This window comes from Poecile atricapillus, chromosome Z (assembly GCF_030490865.1).
Source record: "Poecile atricapillus isolate bPoeAtr1 chromosome Z, bPoeAtr1.hap1, whole genome shotgun sequence".
NCBI lineage: Eukaryota > Metazoa > Chordata > Aves > Passeriformes > Paridae > Poecile > Poecile atricapillus.
The window spans coordinates 65,694,689-65,716,242 of record NC_081289.1 but is presented as its reverse complement, the minus strand read 5'-3'; the positions used below and the strand labels follow the sequence as shown (position 1 = coordinate 65,716,242).

Below are 21,554 nucleotides of genomic sequence, written 5' to 3'. Positions count from 1 at the left end.
GCCTTTGGTTTATCTCTATGGCCCTTCTCTGGCCTCTCCAGCCTGTCCACATCTGTTTGGCACAACTGAGCAGAGCATTTCTAGATACCGAGTACAGAGTGCCAATGACTTCTCTATCTCTATCTCTATTGGCAACACCTTTGCTGTTGGGCCACAGCAGCACTCTGGTCATTCTCACTGAGTTTGGTGTTCACCAGCACCCTCAGGGTCCCTTCAGCAGACCTGCTCTCCAGCCAGGCTGATCCAAGCTTGCGATGCGCTCTTGGATTATGTTTGCAAAGTGCCAGACTTTGCATTTGCCTTTGCTGAATTTTAGAAGGCTATTGTGAGCCCACTTTTCCATCCTACCAGTCTTTTCATGAGGAGGTGGTGGGAAACCATGTCAAAAACCTCAAAGACATTGAGACAGACAGTATCCACTGCTCATCCCACCAAATTTTGCTCTACACACCCTATTCATTCACAGCACTTCCTGTGCCAGCTGACAAGATCTTCCGAACTGTAGTGGTGAGAGCTGGGGGTGGTGACAGCAGCATTTTACCCTCCCTTCTGAAGGTGGGTGCTGAGGCTGGAGGATGCCAGAGGCTACCAAGCACAAGGTGGGTGCAGCTGTGGAGACTCCCATCAGTGCCAATCCTTTGGGCACTGCTGGTGACCTCCCTGACTTTGGGAGCTGCCAGACCGTGCCACAGGCAGCAAACTGCATGGTGGTAGCTCGGGCACTCTCCAGCTTATGGTCACTGTGGCAGAGCATGTCAGACAGGAAATGAAGCCAAGGGACAGATGTGGCTCCTAGGTGTAAGAAGTACACTGAAATTTAAGTGTTAAACCACATTACACAGGTGTGGAGGATATTTAAAGCATAATTTCTCCCAACTAATGCATGCAGATAAAATACATAAAAATATCATTTCACATGCTTTGTGTTACTAATAAAAATCTGTAGCTGTATGTTACATTTTATAATGTATTATGCTTTATAATTATATAATATATATTATATATATTATATAATTATAATGCATTATGCTTGCAAGCCATTATGGTGGCTTCATCTGTGATATCGGTTCCTTCTTTGTGTCAACACTTCAAGTCTTGAGACCAATGTTTGTGATTTTGTGAAATCAGGAGATATCTCATTTATGCACAAGAAAATCTGCAGGTATTAAGAACTCCTTATTATTGGTCTTTGTGGATAATTGCATAGGAAATTTGGATAGATATCTTCCGCTTGAGAGACAATGCAGAGCACCACTGCTGGTAGAGCAAGCTGCATCCTCCATGGGCTTTTTCTCTCCTTTGCTTTTAGTAAATCCACCCTCATCATATCTTGGTGGTACTACTTCAATGTTTTCTTAGGAATTTGCATTTTAGGAGGAGTAGCATTGCTGTTTGGGAGTCCTCTGCATTTCTTAGGAGCTTTGCCTTGCTTGAAGACTTCTCACCTCAGGCAGAGCTTGCTGGGATGCTCATGGTCCAGAGCTGGTCACTGTTCGTGCAGACACCATTGGGCTGCCTGTCCTACCACAGCTTTTCCTTTGGCTGTCAAATTTCTGTCTCCTAGTATTTTTCAGAGCTGTAAATCCCTTCCCACTTGTTTGAAATGAGAGACCCTTTTAGCATTTCCAAACCTACATAGAGCACAGTTTCATCTGCAACCTGCATTAGTCCTTGTCACCCAGGCATACATAGAAATTATTTTTTTGAAAGAAGTGATGAAAAGATATGCTATGACATGGTATGGAAGTAGGTATAAACTATGTTAAAATTGCTTCAATAAGCTTTTAACAACCTTTTAAAAATGCCCTTTGAGCTGGGAGTACATGATATAAAGTGCTTGTCTCTAAAGTTGAACACAGTCTACAAAAATGGATTAGGAAAAGATGCAGTTTCACACAGTCATTTTTTAAGGAACTTGTCATGACAGTTTGTGTATAATTACTGGAGTTATAGCTCACTTTAGTTACCACAGAAATCACAGAAATACAAGCATATTTCCACATCATACTGCATCTGGCCTAGGGGTGCCATGAAGCTGGAGGCTCTTCCAGGAGCCTGCAGTCTCCCAGGGCTCAGGAGCTGTGGTGCAATGCATGTTCCCACTCTCTGTGCCAGGCTTGGGGCGTCTGCTCTGTTCTCAGCCTCTTCCTTTCAGCCCTCATCTCTGCATTTCTAAATTCCCCACTGTGCAGGGGGGTATCACTGACATAATTTTTGCTCTTGTTTAAATATAAAACTGTGGCAGAAGAGCAGTCACAAAACTTCCAGTGGTTTCATCAGTCCCTCCAGCTGCTGCTCTCAGGCAGACTCTGCCACACGGTGGGACTGGTGCCCATGGGCATCACTGTGGTTCCCTGAGGCAGCTGCGTGGAGGCCAAGCTGCCAGGCTAGGGGTGGTCAGGACACCAGCCCACGCTGCTCCACAGACTGCTGGATCCCCCCTGGGGCAGGCACATCGGCACAGCCAGCTGTGCTGGGGTCCTAGAGCATTGCAGGGGACTGTCCAACCTGCTCTCCTCCACCACTGCAGCCCTTGCTGGATCTGCTGGGCAGCCAAACGAGTCCAGGCCTGCTATCAGATGCTCTGACCTGTGGGAAGTCCCGCAGCCCAGGGGCACTGTTTGCCCCCAGGTGCAGACTGCGCTGGGCTGTGTCCTGTATGTGCAAGGCTTGAGGCATGAGCAGAGCCCATCTGGATGGTAGTCTGGGCAGATGCACAAGCAATCCAGCTCCACTCAGTGGCACTATTTGCACAAATGTTTGCTCAGATGTATACACTGTCAGATTCACAAGCATTAGGGCTGCTGAGGTGCGAGGTCCCACCATATCTTTGTTGAATGTAGGATGGCAGAGGTGGCAGGTTTTTCCTAGGCGATATATAAAAACATTTCCATATATGGCTACGGTGGGATTAAAATAACTGTAGAAGGAGGACAGCTGTAATCTCATGGGAAATCTGTTCAATAAATAAAACCCACTTTTCTGGTGAGTCTCAGAACCAGCTTTGTTGTGCAGATTTGCAGCAATGTTGTGGGGTAGAATCTCGAGGGTGTACTGGTTCAGCTCCAGCTCCTGTGTCTTGTGGGTATACAGCCTGACTCCAGCTTTTACACAAGGGAGGACCTCCAGCTGCCTTACAGAAAAAAGACAAATGTTCTCATGGTGGAGAAGAGCTCCATCACTCATCAGTGAATGACCAGAGGTGTCTGGTTAGCAATAAAAGTGCTAATTGTGCTGCTGAGCATTTTAGGAAGAACAGCACTGACAGACCAATGACATGGCACAGCTCCTTTTGTTTTGCTTCTTCCATTACCCAGAGCCAGTGCAAATCTGGTGCTGGATGTACAGGCACTGGCCAGACTTGCTCTGCAGCACAGATTGGTGCTACTGGAAGGAGTGTGGTGAGGGCTCACCTCAGGGAGCTACAGAGATGCAGCCTGGTCTGCAAGACTGTGCATGGGGTGAGGGCAGCCTGGAAAGAGCCAGGGACCCTCCAGGTACTGCTGGCTGGAGTAAGGGCAGCTGGGAGCAAGGTGCAGCAGAATCAAAATAATCCTTGTCTCCAGCAGTGCAGAGGATTCTGGAGGAGCAAAGGGAAGGAGGGAGGCCAGGATATGACAAATGGGATGCACTCAGGCTGACTATGCATTGAATGGCAGATGAAACATCACTGAAGACCCCTTGCCATCCAGCGCTAGCCACAGGCGTGGTGAACCCTGGCCAGCCCTGTGCTTCTGGGTTGTGCAGGTGTGCTGGCAGTGTCCAGCTGGAATTGTTCTGGAGACAGTCTGCCTATGTACTGGTAGTGTGCACCACTTTTGCTGCACACAAGGGCTGGAGCCAGATGGCCACCAAACTGGCACTGTCCCTGCTTGTTCAAGCACTGACCACAGGGCAGTCATGCAGATTCCTTATGTCCTCACACTCATCTGGACTGCAAAGATGGTAGAATACCTGTAAAAACAGAACATGAAGGTGAGAGTATTCACCAGTGCTCCCTTGAGTTTTCCTGTGCTTGGAGACAGGACAATGCACTGCTGCTGGCAGATGTGGATCTCTGTGTATCCAGAAGGAGCTGAGCTGGTCCAAATATATCTAACAGGTCAAGGCTTGAAATGAAGAGGCAATAAGCCACTGAAATGGTACTATCACCGAAACATGATTGATCAATTGAATTCTATCAGAGACAGTGGGCAGTGAGATTAACTCAGGCCTGATGGGTTCAATGAGTTAAAGCATGATGTTCATTTCAGCTTCATTTCACCAGTCTTTGCTTGTGAAATTGGTCAATCAATAGAGGTTGAAGATCATATATATATATATTGGTGACCATCTTATAGGGAATATAATCTAGCGTAGTCAGCTCCTGACTCCGGCTGCCTTCAGTGGGTAATGGAGACAGAGCAGAGACTCTATCAGTGCCACTGAAATGGCCTGATATCTTCTCCAAATGAAAAGTATTTTTGGATCTCTGATGATTTATCATTTTTTCCCCTTCTTTCTCACTTTGATCTATGATAAAACTGAGACCTACCTTTGTGAAATATAGTGATTTCTCTTGAAAATATTTACACAGTGATCAGCTATATACACTTCAAAATATAAAGATCCTTTTTAGTGATATTGTCCTTTGTAAAAAAGAAATAATGAGGCTTAGAAAATTTGAATAGTGTAAATACAAAGATCTCTCTGCACACATGTGGTCCTGAGACTGATGCTTTGCTGGGAAGGGCATTCTGAGGCAACTGTCTGCCAAATGTATACAACCCTGAGACAGTGGTACAAAAATTCAGCTTACGTTTTAAACAAAACCTTCCATGTGGTAATTAAACAGAGCCTTTATCTTCTCTGGACTCATTTACAGGCATGCTACAAGAAAACAAATCACCTTTTTGCCTCCTGGTAATATTTCATTTGCTTCATAATGTTTTAAATGTGGTGAATAACATCCTCCCTAATTAGCCAGCGTTTCCCTATAAGGTGGAGTAATTAGGTATGATAACAGGTAATGAAGTTGGACAGTACAAATTAGAGGCAGAAATCATGTCCTTTATGAATGTAGGCTGTTCATGGCACTAGCTATGTAATTCCTTGATTTACCCTGTAGAAGCATATTTCTCAAAAATGGAAAATGAACAACCTGAAAATCTGAAACCAGTAGATTCCTTTTATTTTCAAAAGAGCACTGCATCAGATGAATCTACCATGGAGGTGCACTCTTCATGGCACACCACCTCTGTTATGAAGAGCATTGGAAATGCTAGTCTGGCTGGATTTGTAGTTGGCACCTGTTTCTCAGCTGTTGTTACCTTGCTGAGACTCTCACATGGAACTGCACCAGGGCAAGGTCTGTCCTACACTATAGTACAGTATTTAAATAGAATCATAGAAGTATGAAACACTTTGTGTTGGAATGGACCTTTAAGACCACTTTGTTCCACTCCCTACCACGGCAGGGCCAGCTCCCAGTGTCCCTGGAGCTCCCAGCCCCAATGTCCAGCCTGGCCTTGGGCACTGCCAGGGATCCAGGGGCAGCCCCAGCTGCTCTGGGCACCCTGTGTGTCGTGGTTTAAACTAGTAATTAACAAAAAGGGGAAAAAAGGAATTATTTATTTCTTGCTGTGAGATATGGATTAAAATAAGAGCAAACCAGGCATAAAACTTAAAAGGAATAAAGAAGAGTTTATTGACAAACTACAAGAATAAGAACACCAGAATAAACTTTTAGAAAAACCTTTTCATTTCTCACTGCTCACTATTCTTTTGTTTACATGACAACAGAGACAAAAACTGTATAATTTTGATGGTTTAAACAGTTCTAATTCTTTCCATAGTCTTTTCCTCAGTTTCTGTAGAGAAACAGAAGTTCCTTTCTGTTAATTTATGGAGTTTGTCACAAGAAAACTATTTTTGTTATAGTTTCTCGTTTCTCTGATATCAGCTGCTCAGAGCTACTGTTATTAAAGCCCACCCCTCCCATTCCACATCACTCTGAAAATGTGTTATGGGTCATGAGTTTGAAGATAGCATTTTTAAGGATAAGTTAGTCAAAGGCAAAAAAGTATTCTTCATCTGCTTCTGTGAGCTTCACTAAGAAACAGTTTTTCTCATTGCCTCTCAAGGCTTCAAATTTCTCAGCACTTCACTATACCACAATTACTTCACTTATTACTTAAATTTACACTTTGAACACCTTATTCCTCTCCATACTCTATTATGAATTAAAGGGATTTTTCTTAAGATTTCATTGTCCATTTCCATAGTTTTAACAGAAAGATATTTCAGCTTAATTAAAGCATCTCCTTAATTCTCTACCTTTCTTGAAGTCTCTTTTCTTTCTTGCCACTAGTAGTTTATAAAGTCTCTTTTCATGTTGATTACTTTCCTTTTCTCTCTCTGGATGAAAAGATTAATCTGCAAGTTTCATCTGGATAAGAAAGAGTTAAAATCTTGCCCAGGCTTTGTAGATGGTTCTGTGATTTCTGCCGGAGCAGCAGCTGAAGCTGTCTTTGATAGAAGATTCTTCATGGCTGCTCTGCAGTGTAGTTGCTGTATCAGCCTGCCGCAGGTCCAGAGCTTTTCTTCTTTACTCGGCAGTTTCCTAGTAAATTCTATTACAGCAAAACCTGCAGCTAAGCCAGGAACCGGCCTGGCCCGGCTCAGCCCGGGGCAAGCCCCCGCCGGTCCCCATCTCCCGGCCGGGAGAACGGCAGGCCCAGCTCGGCCCCCCACCCAGGCCGCATGGCCTGGGCAGAGAACGGGAGGCCAGCCGGAGCTCCGCCACTCTTCACAACCAGGAAACAAAGAAGCACTACAGACTTCTGGGTGTACAGTTTAAGGTGGGGTTCACAAGTTGATTCTACTTTTCAATGGCTAAAACTGCTGTCAATTCTCAGCAATGACCGATAATTGGTCAAGAGAAAAGACTCCCAGGAGACCCCAGCAACTTTAACTTTCTTAAAGGTAAAGGAACTTTATGACACTGTGCCAGGGCCTGCCCACCCTGCCAGAGAAGAATTTCTTCTTAACATCTAATCTAAATCTCTCTTCCTTCAGTTTAAAACCATTCTCCCTTGTCCTATCACTATTTTCTGTGCTTCTGTCCTTATCAGTATAAAAAAAGGTGGAGCTGAACCATTTCTGTATTTCTGTGCTTTTTACTGGTATTTCTATATTTTGCCTTGTTTTCATATTAAGCTTTAAGGCTTTTAACTATGCTTTAATGTTCTGTGAAGATAATGTCTTTTGTTCTTATTTTGGTCTGTAATCTTAGAAACAGTATTTTAAATCAAGTAAGTTGTGTGGTGAAGATTGCAAAAATTCTGGTTTTCTCGTATTTAGCAATTTCAAATATTCTCCAGCTGTTTCAGAAAGCATGTTTTGGATGAGTATCTAAACACAGAAGTGCATTAGAAAAATGAGATCTCAATCTATCAAATTCTTTAAATTGATTTTGCTATTTGCTTAGGTCTTCAGAAAATAACTTGCTCTTAATTAACAAAGATGTATTAGTTGCAGTGTCCAAGGACAGGTCAGACAGGACTTTAAGCAACCTGAATTGTGGAAGGTGTCCCTGCCCATGGCAGCTGACTGGAACTTGATGGTATGTAAGTCCCCTTCCTACCCAAACCATGCAGTGATTTCATATTTTCTGGATGATATTCATATCACTTGGGCAGTCTTCTGTCAGCAAGACTGTAGATGGTATTCCTTCTCAGAGGGGTACCTCTTCTGTGCTTAACTCTTCCCAGACTTTTCATAGGTTGTTCAGACTTTGGTTAGCCACAGAAAATTTTTGCTTGTGTTTGATACCAAGACTGTGTCCAAGGCAGGGCAGCTTCTTCAGCAGCATGTCCAGTTTTGTTGTGAAACCACAGGTCAGTTTTTCTGGGCAAGGTTTGAACAGAAGGTGTTCAGAGTGAGAAAGGATTGCATTTTCCCTGCTAAGAAAGTGCCTATCAGCAAGTTTGGAACCAGGGAGGATGTTGTTCAGACCTGTCCCCAACATGACAAGACTTCCAGCTTCAGTTGCAGGTGGAACTGCTCTCCAAGCTGTGTGCATCTGTGGGAAACTGAGTCAGTATTCTGAGCTGGGTGGGATGCCTGGGAGGGACTTGAATCAGATGGTAGGCTGGCTGTTGAAACAGGTGTGGCATATGCTGGAGCCCTAGTGCTGGAGGAGCAGCATGTGCACACTCCCCCAGGCACTGTGACAGGTCTCAGTACATTACATTTTGATGCATTTCATCAGAAGTAGTTCAGGAAATTGTGGGCTAATTGTGTCATCTTAAATGCACAATCTTATAGAGATAAAGGATGAAATGTTAGTTTGGGAAGAATGTAATCTTTTGTAGTAAGGAGAGTGCTATATCTGTGCTCTTCACTCGATTTTCAGGAAAGATGCCATTGAACTAGGAACTAATTGTTTTGCAGAATAGGTAGGTATACATGTAGTGGTATTGTCAATAAAACATGTGGATGCACTGATTATATGAAAAATGTTTTTACCACTCCCTGGAGCCTATTTATAATGAAAATTATTTCAAGTCTTCCAACAGTATTTTAATTATCAAAGATATTCTAATTTAACAAGGGATAATGCTAATGGTATTATTTATATAATGTCTAACAGCCAAACACATCCTGAAGACCTTCACAAACTCCTGTGTGTCATATGCAGTGTACAGGAAGTCCTTTAGTTATACAATGGAGTCCAGAACTCACTGGCAATTAGTTTGAATTTGGGAGATGCTTTGCAAAAGTACAAGCTATTCCTTTGCTCCTAGGATGCAGAGAGCAGGTGATTACAGTGAGGGAGGCTTAGGTGTCTCCTTTTGTGCAGTGCTGCCCATCTCAGTGGTCCCAGTTCTGTCTGACTCCTGCCCAGGTCCCTCCTTGGCACTAATGCTGCATGCATTATTCCTCATCCCAGGACAGCCTGACTGCACTGGAAAGTGTCTTGGAGACTGATTCCATCTCACATCCCCAGGGCAGCATGTGGAGATGTTGGCAAACAGGGGTGTACAAATGGTGTGAGTTGGCAGCCCATTCTGGCTGTGCTTCCAGCAACATATCAAATGCTGACCTTGAGACCAAACCACTCAGAGACCCACTGCCATCTCTGCGTGATTTCATACTTTCCTTGCAGAGAGAAATAGCCTTCCTTGAGCTTTGGTGGCAGTGCCTTAGGGTCATCCCCTGCCTCACTGCCCCTTGGACAGAAGGCAGCTGGGAGAGATGCATGGATGTGATGGCAAGAGTCACACGATGGTGCCTTTATTCCTAGACTTTCACACTCTGGTATCTGTGATGGGAGACCCTTCCCAGCACCACGCTGCTGCAGTGCCTGTCCCCGGCTCAGGCTGCTGCCCCAGTATTTCCTTTCATTGGCCTCCTCTTCTCCAAGGTGTACACTCCCAAAAATCTGGAGCAGCACTCCATAATAAAAGTGCTGCTGGTGATAGGTGGGACTGCTATTCCATTTTCAAACACAAGGGTATCTCATTATGTGATCTCATTTTTGTGCACCAATCTCTGGGTGCACAAACAGCACAGACTGTACTGGCATCACCAAGAACAGGTTTCAGGTTATGCCTGTCTTGTGTCATTTCACTCCCTCTTGTCCTCCCCTTTATCCCCAAACCGCATAAAGCTTTAACTTTGAAGTCAAATTGTGAATAACAGCTCAAACTGAAATTTAAAGCCAGCATTTCCATGCTCCAGAGATAGGGTCTCCCTGGCCCTAGCTGTACCATACAGCTACCAACCACAATTTTAATTCTATAAGCCAGGGTTGACTAAACTCAGCACAGGGGTCTATTTGATCTTATTTGATTTAGAATAGTAAAAAAAGCCAAATCAAAACAAAATAAATAAACAAACAAAAACACTCCCCACCCCCCAAACTATTTAAAGATACACTGCTTTCTTGTATCCTTCTGTACCTTTTCACACTTAGACATCCTACTCAGATGTTCATCCTACTCCAGGTTCAGGTTTTTTTTTTCCCTTCCTGTGTGGAATAAACTGATCCCTGTACTTTACAAAAGCCATCATCATCATCTATCCTTGATAAAATTGCATGACTTTATCTAAGGAGAGTATATATAAAGTTGTTGTCACTGAAATTGCTGATCTCAAATTGAGGAAGAAGTTTCCTGCATTAACTCCTAACATCAAATATCTGTTCAGTATAGGGAGAGTTCTGTTTAAATTCAGCATTATCAACTGAGGTTGAACGAGGTATTTCTGTGTTGGTCCCCCAGTCTGAGAACTCTGCCTTAAAGAAGCTCAGATTTTTGCACAGACAGCATTTTCTGCAAAATCCATCTATGCTGAAGGATGATCTTAAATCAATAGTCTGTGAAAAATCTTGCCCACCAAGCATCACTTGTATTACTGATGGCCAGCATGTGCTTGTGGACACAACTGATGTCTACAGAAACAGGCTGGTTTTGTGCAAATCACCTCTATCAGATCACCTATTTACAATCAAAAACTTGATGCAGAGTCTGCCAGAGGAGGTCTAGGTGATGTTATTCCTCTGCAGACTTCTTGGTCTGTAAGCAACTGCAGCAGTCATGGAAATCTTGCTGCTAAGGATGCATTTGAATTCTGCTCCTCAGAACTATTCTGGCAGCTAGATGCTATTTTTAAAACATTTCCTCCCTCTGTCTAGTTCGATGTTGCCATCTGGAGAAGAAATCTGATATTTACTGTTGTTCTTGGAGTTCCACCTCCTGGAGTTCTGGGAATACTGCAGATCTCAGTTTTTAGTGCATAAAAGATGTATTTCCAGCACTGACAGGTGAAGTAAAAGTAGGAAACCACTGTGAATCTGCAAAAAGCAAATTGAAACAAGTCCCTGCATTGCAAGAGTCTTTTCAGACTGCCAATCAAACATTTTTCAAACTTGTCTCACGGCTTTTCATCCATAGTCAGTCACTTATAACTCCTGCTAAAAATCTCTGCCAAAGGAGAGAAGGAGGAAAATGTGCTTTGGAGCCCAGGTTTGAGTCCTGCCAGTAAGATGGAGAAATACAAAGTGAATTGGAGGGTCAGGAGTGCATCTTGGACTGGGCCTTGCTGAGGGTGTTGCAGTGGTAATTCAGCCCAGGGATTCCCCACCTTAGTACAACACAGGCTGTACTAGTTCTTTGGGCTTGCCTGGCCCATTGGTGCTATTGGTAGTGTTTCACAGACAGTCCATGCCAGAGCTTAGAGTTCAGCATGGGATGGAGCTGAGCAGGACTTGGAGGTAGCACAGGAAGGGGACAGAGTGTGTGGGTGGTGACTGGGCAAAGCATTTTGCTGGAATTGACCCAAGTTGTCTGTGACTGTCATCAGGCCATCTACTTATCCTCTGTGTTCTCCTGTATACAGACCATGAACCAGACAGCTTCCCAGGGGGCACAGTAAAAGTGATGCAGGCAAAAATATGACTGTTGTCCTGTATCCTGCCTTTAAATTATGTGTGAAGTTGTTGACGGGTTAAAGTTGCTTGTAATGCAAGACTGTACAGTGTGTTTTCTAGCAAACTGTAACCACACAAAAAGTCTTCATGACTTCAGGTATTGGTACCTACATCTGTTCAAGAGAAAAGACACTCTACTATAGGTCACATCACGAGTCTACTCATTTTTCCTCTTCTCTCTCCTCTTTGAAAGGTATTCAGGAATCTCCAGTACCAAATGGCCATTCTCTCCCAAGCAGAGATTTTCTTCGGAAACAGATGCGAGGAGACCTTTTCACCCAGCAGCAGCTAGAAGTGTTGGATCGTGTTTTTGAGAGACAACATTATTCTGACATCTTCACAACAACTGAGCCCATCAAACCAGAGCAGGTACTATTGTAGATATTTTATGTTTTCCTGATATGCTTTCCACTGGCAGAGATCTGTTTGGTGGACATCATCAAAGGCTGTTTCAGAGTTTCAGTAGACAAATATGGAGACAGATGTCTTGTCAAGCTCATTTCAGCCAAGTCCACATTAGCCATTAAAGCCTTTTAAAAGATCAAGGAAAACACTCATTGTGCAAAAATTAGCAAATGTTTGGCCATGAAATTACACCCTATCCAGACCAGGTGCATCAAATTAATCTTTAAAGAGCACCACAGCTTCTGATGTTTTTGTTAGATCAATAGAAGGCAGTGCAGGTAAGAAGGAAAAGACCTGCAAAACCCAGTGCCTAATTTTGGTTCACAGTGAGCATGATTGTGGGCACAAAACAGATTTTTATGTCTGGAAATGGCTTATTAGACACGTAACTGGCCATTTGCTGAGAGAAACACCCAAATAGCACGTGAAGGCAAATTAATTCCACCTATGGATCTACAGTGTTTGAGGACTTGGCACTAATATTTTGGAAAAAATTCAATTTCTGCAAGCATAGTATAGAAGCATGTGAAAAAACTGATGAGCTATGTCTCTCTTTTGAGCTACGTTCTTCTTCTTGGGTGGCAGTATTTAATTTAGCTGCTGAGAAGGAGGTAGAAATTAATATATTGCTGTCAGCACTGATATTGGTCTAGCTTGCTACTTAATGATGTATTCAGCCATTAATCTTCAGTGTTCTTAATATCAGACATGCTTTTTAGCAAGGTGGATGGACTTTCCTAACACTGATTCCCCTTGGAGGAATCTATACATTTGAGGGCCATTGGAGATTGTCTTATGGTAGCCTACTACCATTGTGGCTTTTCTTCTTCTTTTTTTATTTTTAAATTACTTATGCTGAAAATACTGTGGTAGAGTAAGAATTCCTCATTCCTTTAAGATCATCTGTCATTTGCTATTTCATTCATAGGGACATTTTCTTTTCAGCACCTTCTGCTGGTTTTGTGTTTTTTCGGATTTGTGTGTGCTGTGAAACTGCAGATATGAACTTGAGCTGGGAAGAGATAGGAAGTCACACCATCGGTGTCTCTGGAAGGTGAAGTGGCCTTCACATGCCACTAGATGGTGATTATCCCATCCAAACACGGTGGATGCTGGAGAGGGCAGGCACTCTGCCCAAGGCTATGGCAAGACTTTTCAGCATTGGTCACCTAGGAATTGTGGCTTGTTAGATTTGTTCCTGCAAAAACTTTACAGGCCAAAATAGTCATTGCAAAGGGAGCAGTGATGGGAGGGGACTTTTTGTTTGTTTTTGTGTTCTGGTGCATCTTAGTCATGGCCAGCTGTAGCTCATGGGAGACAGTCCAGCAGTGAGTGAACATTTATAAAGAGATAAACTTTTACTGGTTTTATAGGAAGAATGAGGGATTTGAATAAGGATATTGCTGAATTGTTATCCCAATTATCAAATACGGGATATTTAGCTCTTGATGGAGAAAGGATCTCCCAGGGCCACATAAGGAGTTGTGACTAGAATGGCTCTAAGCAGCAAGATTATTAAAGTTGGAGGCATGCTGCTATTAATCTGATAAACAAGATACTCCTTGCATGCTCTGGAAAGTCATGTAAGATGCTGAGAGATCTGGCATTATGAGGTGCAAAATGTACTGTGCAGAACCACATTGCACAGTATTTTTAATTGTAATTATAAAAGAAATTTGTAGTTGTTCATTTTCATATAGCTTGGAGTATGGTGTTTGCTTTTGGAAGACTGGACCATGGTGAAGGGCTTGCAAATATTTGGGGTCAGCTTCTGCTTTCTGATGGTATGTGAAGGGTAACTTTCACATGACTTGTAGTTCACAAAGATGCTGTATGAATCCCAGCCCTTACAGAAACAGTCTTGTCTCACCCCCTTGGTGAGTCAAGCAAAGCTGTCGTGATGCTTATCTGAAGTGGAGAACCTGCCTGCATCAATTAGTAGGGCCAAAGAAATCAATGAGAAATCAAATACTGAGAATATTAATGACATGCTCTGAAAACCAGAGTTACGGATTGCTGTAGTAAAGCAAGATCTGCCTGTGACATTTGTCTGTCCAAAGTGGTGGTGGACCCCACAGTGGTGCTTTAGAAGCTAAGTCAGTGGTGGATGTATGGAACTTTAAGCTCTTTCTGTAGAGGAAAATATGGAAAAGATACTCCTCCCCATGGAGACAGGATGTGGGAAGAAGACTTGTATGAGCTGCTGACCCACTGTTTATCCATTTTATTAGAAATTTGATCCAGCAGCAGCCAGCTGAACATCACTAATTTTGCTTTGGCACAAAAACTTACTGATGTGCCACTACTATTCACCTGAGGAAGGCTCCAGGTACTTCAATGGAATAGTTATTACTCTATAGACACTGTGGATCCCTCTTCCTTCCTGTTTTGTGGCTTCTCTCTAAGTCTTTCTCCTCACTTGTGTGCTGGGGGCAGGCCCTTGGCAATGGTGAGGGGGAAAGAAGTCCCTCTGCACAGCACAGTATTTGCAGCCTCATCATGCTTTGTTTCCAGATGCTGGCCAAAGTCCTCCTGGTGCATTTTCTGCACAAAATTTGTCCTTACCTTTATGAGTGCATTGCCCTTGATGTGGGTAGAGAGGTTGGTGGGCTGTGTGGGGAGTGTCACTGGGGTGTTGCAGGTTTACTGTGCAACTCTTTGCTTTGAGTACTTCAAATACACTTCCATTTCCCATCTTGATGTTTCCCTCAGTTAACCTGTATAAAATGGAGGCTCTTGGGTTATTTATCACCTTCTGGCATGGTTAGAGCATGATGCTAATAACACCATGATTGTGGGTTCAATTCCTTACTTAAGAGTTGGAGTCCTTGTGGGTACCTTCCAACTCAGAATATTCTTTGAATCTGTGAATCTATACTGTTGACAATTGTAATGACTGTTGTAATCTGTACTATTGACAATAATCATATCAACTTTCACATCTACTGTAAGTTGCGGCATCTATGAAGAGAGTGATGAGGAATGGATACTTGTCTTTGGGGAAGGGCTCAAAATGTTGAGAGAGAAGGCAACCGCTGGATGGTGACAGGAAAATAAAACATCAGACAATCCTTTGAGAGAAACAGCGATGATTGTGTGTGCTGGGTTGGGCAGGGATCCTGCTGTGTACACCTACCTTTAAAGACTGTCAGACGTTGTGCATCAAGGGGCAGAATTAAGGCATCAGCTGTTACTTGCCTTGTTTTGCAGCCTAGCACCCAGTGGTGCAGCTGGGCTCATGTACATGTGTACTCCACAGATGTGTTTCCTGCACATGTGGAGCATGAAAAACATCCAGTGGCAGAGGGAGCCAGGGGTTATCTGTGCAAACAGCATCAAGTTCTTTCATGTCTATATGTTGTGAGGAGGATCTGTGATGTAAAATCAGTACTCAGAACACTCTGGCCCACCTCTCCCTGACAGAGTCCTGCTATAAAAATGAATTCTATTAAGAGAACTCATAACAATGAAGGCCTTTCTCTCATGTTTGTGCCCTTCTGTGCTCATTTTCTGCAAACAGCCCATGATTAATTTGCATTAGCTGCAAATATTAATGGAAAACTTATTGAAAATGTTCACTTATTTCTGGGCATGGGTATGGAAATGCACATAGTGGTATGTTTGCAACAGCAATGTTGCACTGACATTTTGTACATGGCTGCTATGTACCAGCTCTGTGTGTCTCATCCATCCGCAGGGACAATGCCTGCAACCATGTAATGCCAGACCTTGGAATTATCAGACCTTGGAAAAGGAAATCCCTCACAGCAGCTTCCATTCTCTCTGTGCTCAGTTTGTGTGTGTGGGTGGGCTCTGCTGCTCCCCAGTGTGTTGGACCTGCAGTGAAGCCTCCCTGCCCACAGGGAAGGCTGTTGCTGTTGCCAACCCAGATCCCCTTGGAACAAACCAAACTGACATAAGGAGAAGCTTTTAATTGCCTGTCTTCCCTGGAACTGTGTTGTGCACCTGTAACAGTGTCAGACCAGCATATTTCAGGCTGGCCTTTGCCGCAGGCAACCCCCCATTACTCATGGTCACTGCAGTGACAATGCAGAGTTTATCCGGAGCTGGTGCTCATCCTATGCAGAGAGTTGCAACACTGAGTGGCAAAATTTTCCAGTGCCTATTGTCCATTAAGACCTGGAGGAACTGGAAGCATCAGCTATACTCAGCAAAATCCTCTGTGTGGCTGTGAGGATGATTGTCCTCCAATAGCTTCCTGTGATTCCAGCCAGAAGGAAGGAGGAGCTCTCCAGAGCATCTTTGGGAAGTTGTCCCAGACTAGCCAAGCCTGTGCCATCTGTTTTGTGAGCTGCTGACTCAAGCAATTCTCTAGTCAAAGCATTGACAAAGACAGGAGATGTTCTTGGAGAAAAAGACCCAGGAAAGTCAAGGAGACCTGGGGATTTTAGGTATTTGAGACTGGACAACTGCAGGAACGTCCCATTGAAGCAGGCAGGGGACAAACCTGGTGCTTGTGGACCAATGTGGTCATGGAGGCTGTGAGAGTGGGATTAATGCATCTATGGGTGAAAAATGCAGGGTGAAGGATATACAGCTGGATTGGCTCAATGTGAGACACAGTGCGTTAATTTTCTTAGAATAAAGAAAAGAATTATCCATGCTGGATTTCTGTCCACAACAGAAATGGATTCTTTTGTACTTTCAGTTTCACACATGGGTCCAATCGAATACTCATTGAAGCCAAGAGGAATATTTCTATTGACTTCAATAAACTTTAGATCAGGGCCATAATGAGGCATAACATGATGTGAGCAGATTCAATGCTATGTAGGTCACCAGCTTAGACGATAACAGCTTGCTGCTAATAGCACATAATTCCTAGGCCTGTGCTGGTGCTTTCCCTCTGCTTTAAGCTAGACCTAAGCAGAATATCTGCTCTCAGAGTGATTTCTGGATAAAATGTAGATATTCTGCACTCATATAGAAACCAGTAACCTGGCAAACATATAGCAACACGGGTATTCATGACATGGAATGCAAATAATTGTGGATCTGGAGATATGCAGATGGAATTTGGATAACTAATAGAATTTGGATAGCCAAGTAATCCCCCCAAAATTACTTATGATTTGGAAAAAGTGGAAGAATTGCATGAAGTTGAAACCTGATGCAGAGAGAGTTGCACCAAAGAAATTCTCTGAATTGACCAAGACAGGGGCATAAACTTCTTTTGAAAATCAAGTTTTGCTTTCTGCCTAAGTATGCTCCAGCTTTTAAACAGGAATCTTATGGGCTTTTTTCTAAGAGGAGCTGGAATGCAACTTCTGAGAGGAGAGAGATACACAATCCCCCTTACAGTACTGGAACTTAATCTTTGGGAATAACAGAAAATTCTAGTAAAGCCAGAAAGTATAACCCATTTCTGTTTTAAGAGGACTCACTCCCAAAGCGGAGTTACTGGAGAAACAGAAGGAAGGAATGAATCTACTAAAGGGTGTCCCTGCCTGTGCCAGGGGTGTTGAAATGAGACGATCTTTAAGACCACTTCCAACCCAAACCATGCAATGAATGATTCTATGAACTACAAGACTGTATGCTTGGTCCTGGTCCCCAGAGTGTGAGAAATATGTTTTTTCTTGGGAAACCTTTGGGCAGACAAAGGCTGTTGAGCTTCTGAAAACACTCTGACTTTTACTGAGAAATGCAGAGCTAATAGTTGTTTGTGTTTTCACAAAACTTCTTTTCATCCAGAAATGGTGAAAATTAGGAAAATGATTCATGGATAGTTTGAAGAACCAAATCTTTTCTCAGTCTGTCACTTGCAGGAATAATTTGAACATTCCAAGGCAAGCTCTTAACCATGGATGCATTACATGGTGTGCTAAATGAAAAACAAGTTAAAAAGGAAAAGGAAACAATAACATGCGTCTCAATGATTGTACACAAATATAAAATTGAGGAAAAATAAAGACACAGGAAGAGGTGAAGCAGAACCTAGCAATGCTCTGCCAGCTCTGCAGGAGCCCAGGCAGCAGTGGGAAGGAAGACATGGTGTTGCAGGGTCAGCACCCTGAACCATGGTGAGATACATGCCCAGGTCTGCCAGAGGTGGTGATATGGGGTTGTGGGATGCAGGAGGATTTTGTGTGTGGCCCCCGTGCTTTCCCTCAGGCCACGCTGCTGGCAGCCCATCACCAGCAGTGGCAGCTGGGTGGGCTGCCCTGGCTGCTGCTGCCAATGCTGGTGCCAGGTTGGGCCGGGGGATGCCAGCAGGTATTACCTGCTCATGCTCAACCTGCTGACCCTGTGATCCTCTATAACCACAGAAAAGAGAACGAGAGCGTGAGTGCTGGCAGTGCAGAGAGGAGCAGGGAACAAGGGCTCTGGCTTTTACGGCTGAAATCTCCCCTGTTCCAGGCTTTAGCCTTGCTGGTGGGAGGGGAAGAAAATCCCAACTCTAAAATCAAGCCTAGGAGAGCACATCAGGAGACAAAAAACCTTTCCATATTTACTCTCAGTAGACTATCAAACAACACCAGGCTATTAATTTGGCTTTTGAGTCTTTACTAAAGCCCATAAAAGCACACAGTTGTCAAATGGAGTTCATTTTAATTTCCTTTCAATCACAGTAAATTATTCAGGTGATAAATCAGCTGGGGCAGCCTCCTGGCTGTAATAGAAACCCTAATTCCTGGCTAATTATCCAGCCCATTGCTGCCAGCAGATCAATACCCCTACCGAATGGAAAGGGCGTGGGGTCCAGGCAGGCAGGATGGCGAATGGACAGCAGCTGGGAGCACAGGCACCCATGACCTCTGCCCTGTTTAGGGGTTGTAGGGGAAGAAGCTGTGCTCCTCCTGGTCAGCAGAAGTGGCAACTGGCCCCTTGCTGCAGTTGTAGATTCCCTGAGTGCTGGGCTTTGCTGCTCATGCCCATGGTAAGCCTGTCAGGGGGGTTGGGTGGTGTGTGAATGAGCTGCTCCCACCTGGGTAGTGCATGTGTGTGCTGTGAAGGTGTATCCACACCTACTGCAGCCCTCTCTGCCAGCCAGTTGTGCACTTTAAAGATTACTCAGGAAAAAATCTCAGGCTGGCAATATTTTTTATTGGCTAGTAGAACATTTCAATAACAGTAAAAACTAAACAGGTAAACAAAAGATGTAGGGACCAGTGCTCAGCTGTAACATGGATTGCTTCACTAGGACAGAGCAGCAACCTCTGGGAGATGACAGTAGCACTTACTCCCATCTCCTTTCATGAGGTGTTTTTTCTGGAGCTGCTCCATGCACAAAGCACTTTGAGCCTCAAGACTATTCTGTCAGCTGCTGTCTCCAGTTCAGCATCATCAGGTTATTCTGGTGATAGAGCTCCACCATCTGTCTCAGATGCTTTCATGTGACACCTGTGCTGCTGTAGAGGTTGAAGCCTCCTCAGTCTTCTGACAGTCAGAGTGTCTTCTCTGAGCCCTATGTCCCTTCATTGCACTGCTGGGCATGCAGAGGGATGCACAACCTTCTCCTTTGGCTCTGCTCTGGTTCAGATTGAAAAACAAGAAAGAAACCTGCCATAGTGTTTCTTCCTGCTAATTTTTTTATTTTATTTATTTTTTTTTTTTGGGTGGACAGGCTTTTCTTTTAGAATAGCAGGAGAAAGCTCAGCTCCTTTGATCAGTACCTCCTCTTTGCATACCTACTCCTTTGCCCTTCCTTGAGAGTATGTTTTAGTGCATGAGCTTCTGAAGACCGCACAGAATTCCGTGCGTGTGCCACCTTGCTGTGTCATGTTGTGTTGGGTAGTGACAGTCACAGCAGATTTGTTGTATGACACCTGTGTGTATGCTGTGTGACAGTGGGGCTGTGAAGGCAAAGAGTTTTCTGGGGAAGGAGCATGACAGGAACCATGTATCCAGCAAACGTCTTCCTACATCAACATCATCCTTGTGAAAAGCAGCCCTGCAGATTTCAGGGGCAGCTGAGGATGTCTGAGGAGGCTGGAATTGAAATGGCTGTTTTTTGTGTAAACAAGAGAGGTGGATAGAAGGGCAGGTGGGTAATCCAGGGGTTTCCCACTCTCCTGTCTGGCACAGAGAGGGGGATACCATGCACCCCCACTTCAGCTCAATGCCCAGAGCCCCTTCCCAGAGGTACCTCCCTGTAGAAGCAGGTGGTGACCAACTTTCCTACTTTGTCTAGAAGTAATGGGCAGCACAAAGTCAGGATTTCTCCTGCAGACTTTGCAGAAGGTGACAGGGAGCATTTCCTGCAGTCTGCAAGATCTTGGGAGCATGATCATGCTGAAGAGAAGCTGCTGGTAGAGGAGAGAGCTGGGGTTTCACTGCACACACCCTGCTGTGATGGCATTCAGTGTAATGAGACCAAGCTGGGGAAGAGTAAGCGCACACATATTTCAGGGATTTCAGAGTACATTTGAAAGACTGTAACTCTCCTAGTGCCTGTTATGGGGTTAGGGAAGCCTCAGTGATGCCCAGAGCAGATTCAAATGATGCTTCTCTCCTAGTCTGAGCATTGGAGTTGCAGTGCTACATTCCTCAATTCACATGACTCTGTCTGGGGACTATCTCTGTCTCCAGGGTTGCTAAGTATGAATTTTTTTCCTACACAGGGGAATCCTTCTCACCTCCTCCTCCCTTTGACCCATCAAAGAGGAGGAATCCCAAAATACCAAGATAGACAGCTCCTTTGAGAATTGCATTGTATTCCTGGTTTTAAACATCCCCTTTTTTCCTCCTGACTGCTCTCAAATATGACTATATGCAGAAATACAAATTCACAAGTTAAAGGAAAGGCCAACCTTGCTGTGGCTTGTGCTCCCACATCTTCTTTGTCCTTGTCTCTTTTCTCTTTGCTCTGCCTAAACTGGGGGAATGACTTCTCCCCCTGGCAAGCTCTCCACATTGTGCACAGGCGTGTGCAAAGGGAATGTTGGTGACATGTGGCATGGTCAGCAGCTGGCAAAGGCAGACCAGCTCTCCTCCACCCTAGAAGCTCCTCAGGGACAAGGATGCTACTGAGGAGGAAAGAGGTGTGCTTTTTCCCTGAGAGCCTGGTATCTTGGTTTGAAAGACAGGTGTCTGCAAGGAAGGTGGAAACCTCCCTTGGAATGGAAGAAATATTACCTCTTTCCCTCTGAATTATTTAAACTTTGAAATCATGGGGCTGTCAGGCAGGAAAAGTAATAAAAGTTCTTTACTATAATATATATCTATTTCTGTATAAAACAAGGCAAACAACAGCAGCACCAACAAAGAAAACCAGACCCCCAGCCCCAGCCGTCTCTCGGTAGCAGGTGCTTTCCCCTTGGGTGCAGTTCCGGACACAGCCGGCAGGGGCGCTGCTGGCTCCTGGCCGGGCAGGGGAGCGCGATGATTCCCCCGCGCCTGCAGGGGGAGCTGTAGCCGCGCCTCCCTCATGGGTAATGGCGGCCGGGTTGGGGAAAAAAGCGGCTGCAGCAGGAACCTTGGAGCGGCACCAGGGACAACCAGAGTAATGTAATGTATCAGAAAATCCATGGCTGTGGAGGAGCTGGGGGAGTGTCCCAGCAGGCAGGGGGTGCTGGCTGACAGTGAAGTGAAAAACCCAGAGCAATGGTAGAGAAGTGGCGGGGCTGGGCAGCGGCAGCCTGGCTCCCAAACATGGCAGGGAGAGGCTCCCTTGCAGGGGCATCCTGGGGTTTCTCCTGAGACACCCAAGTGG

At 44.5% G+C, this 21,554-nt stretch overlaps 1 protein-coding gene across 3 annotated transcripts in view; it reads left to right on the top strand.

The window, feature by feature from the left end:
• PAX5 (paired box 5) overlaps positions 1–21,554 on the top strand; it is a 130,158-nt gene that overhangs the window by 38,463 nt on the left and 70,141 nt on the right. For all 3 annotated transcript variants that reach the window (XM_058864675.1, XM_058864676.1, XM_058864677.1), the window contains one exon: positions 11,667–11,842. In XM_058864675.1, coding sequence (XP_058720658.1) covers positions 11,667–11,842 — 176 coding nt within the window. The remainder of the gene's footprint in view (positions 1–11,666; positions 11,843–21,554) is intronic.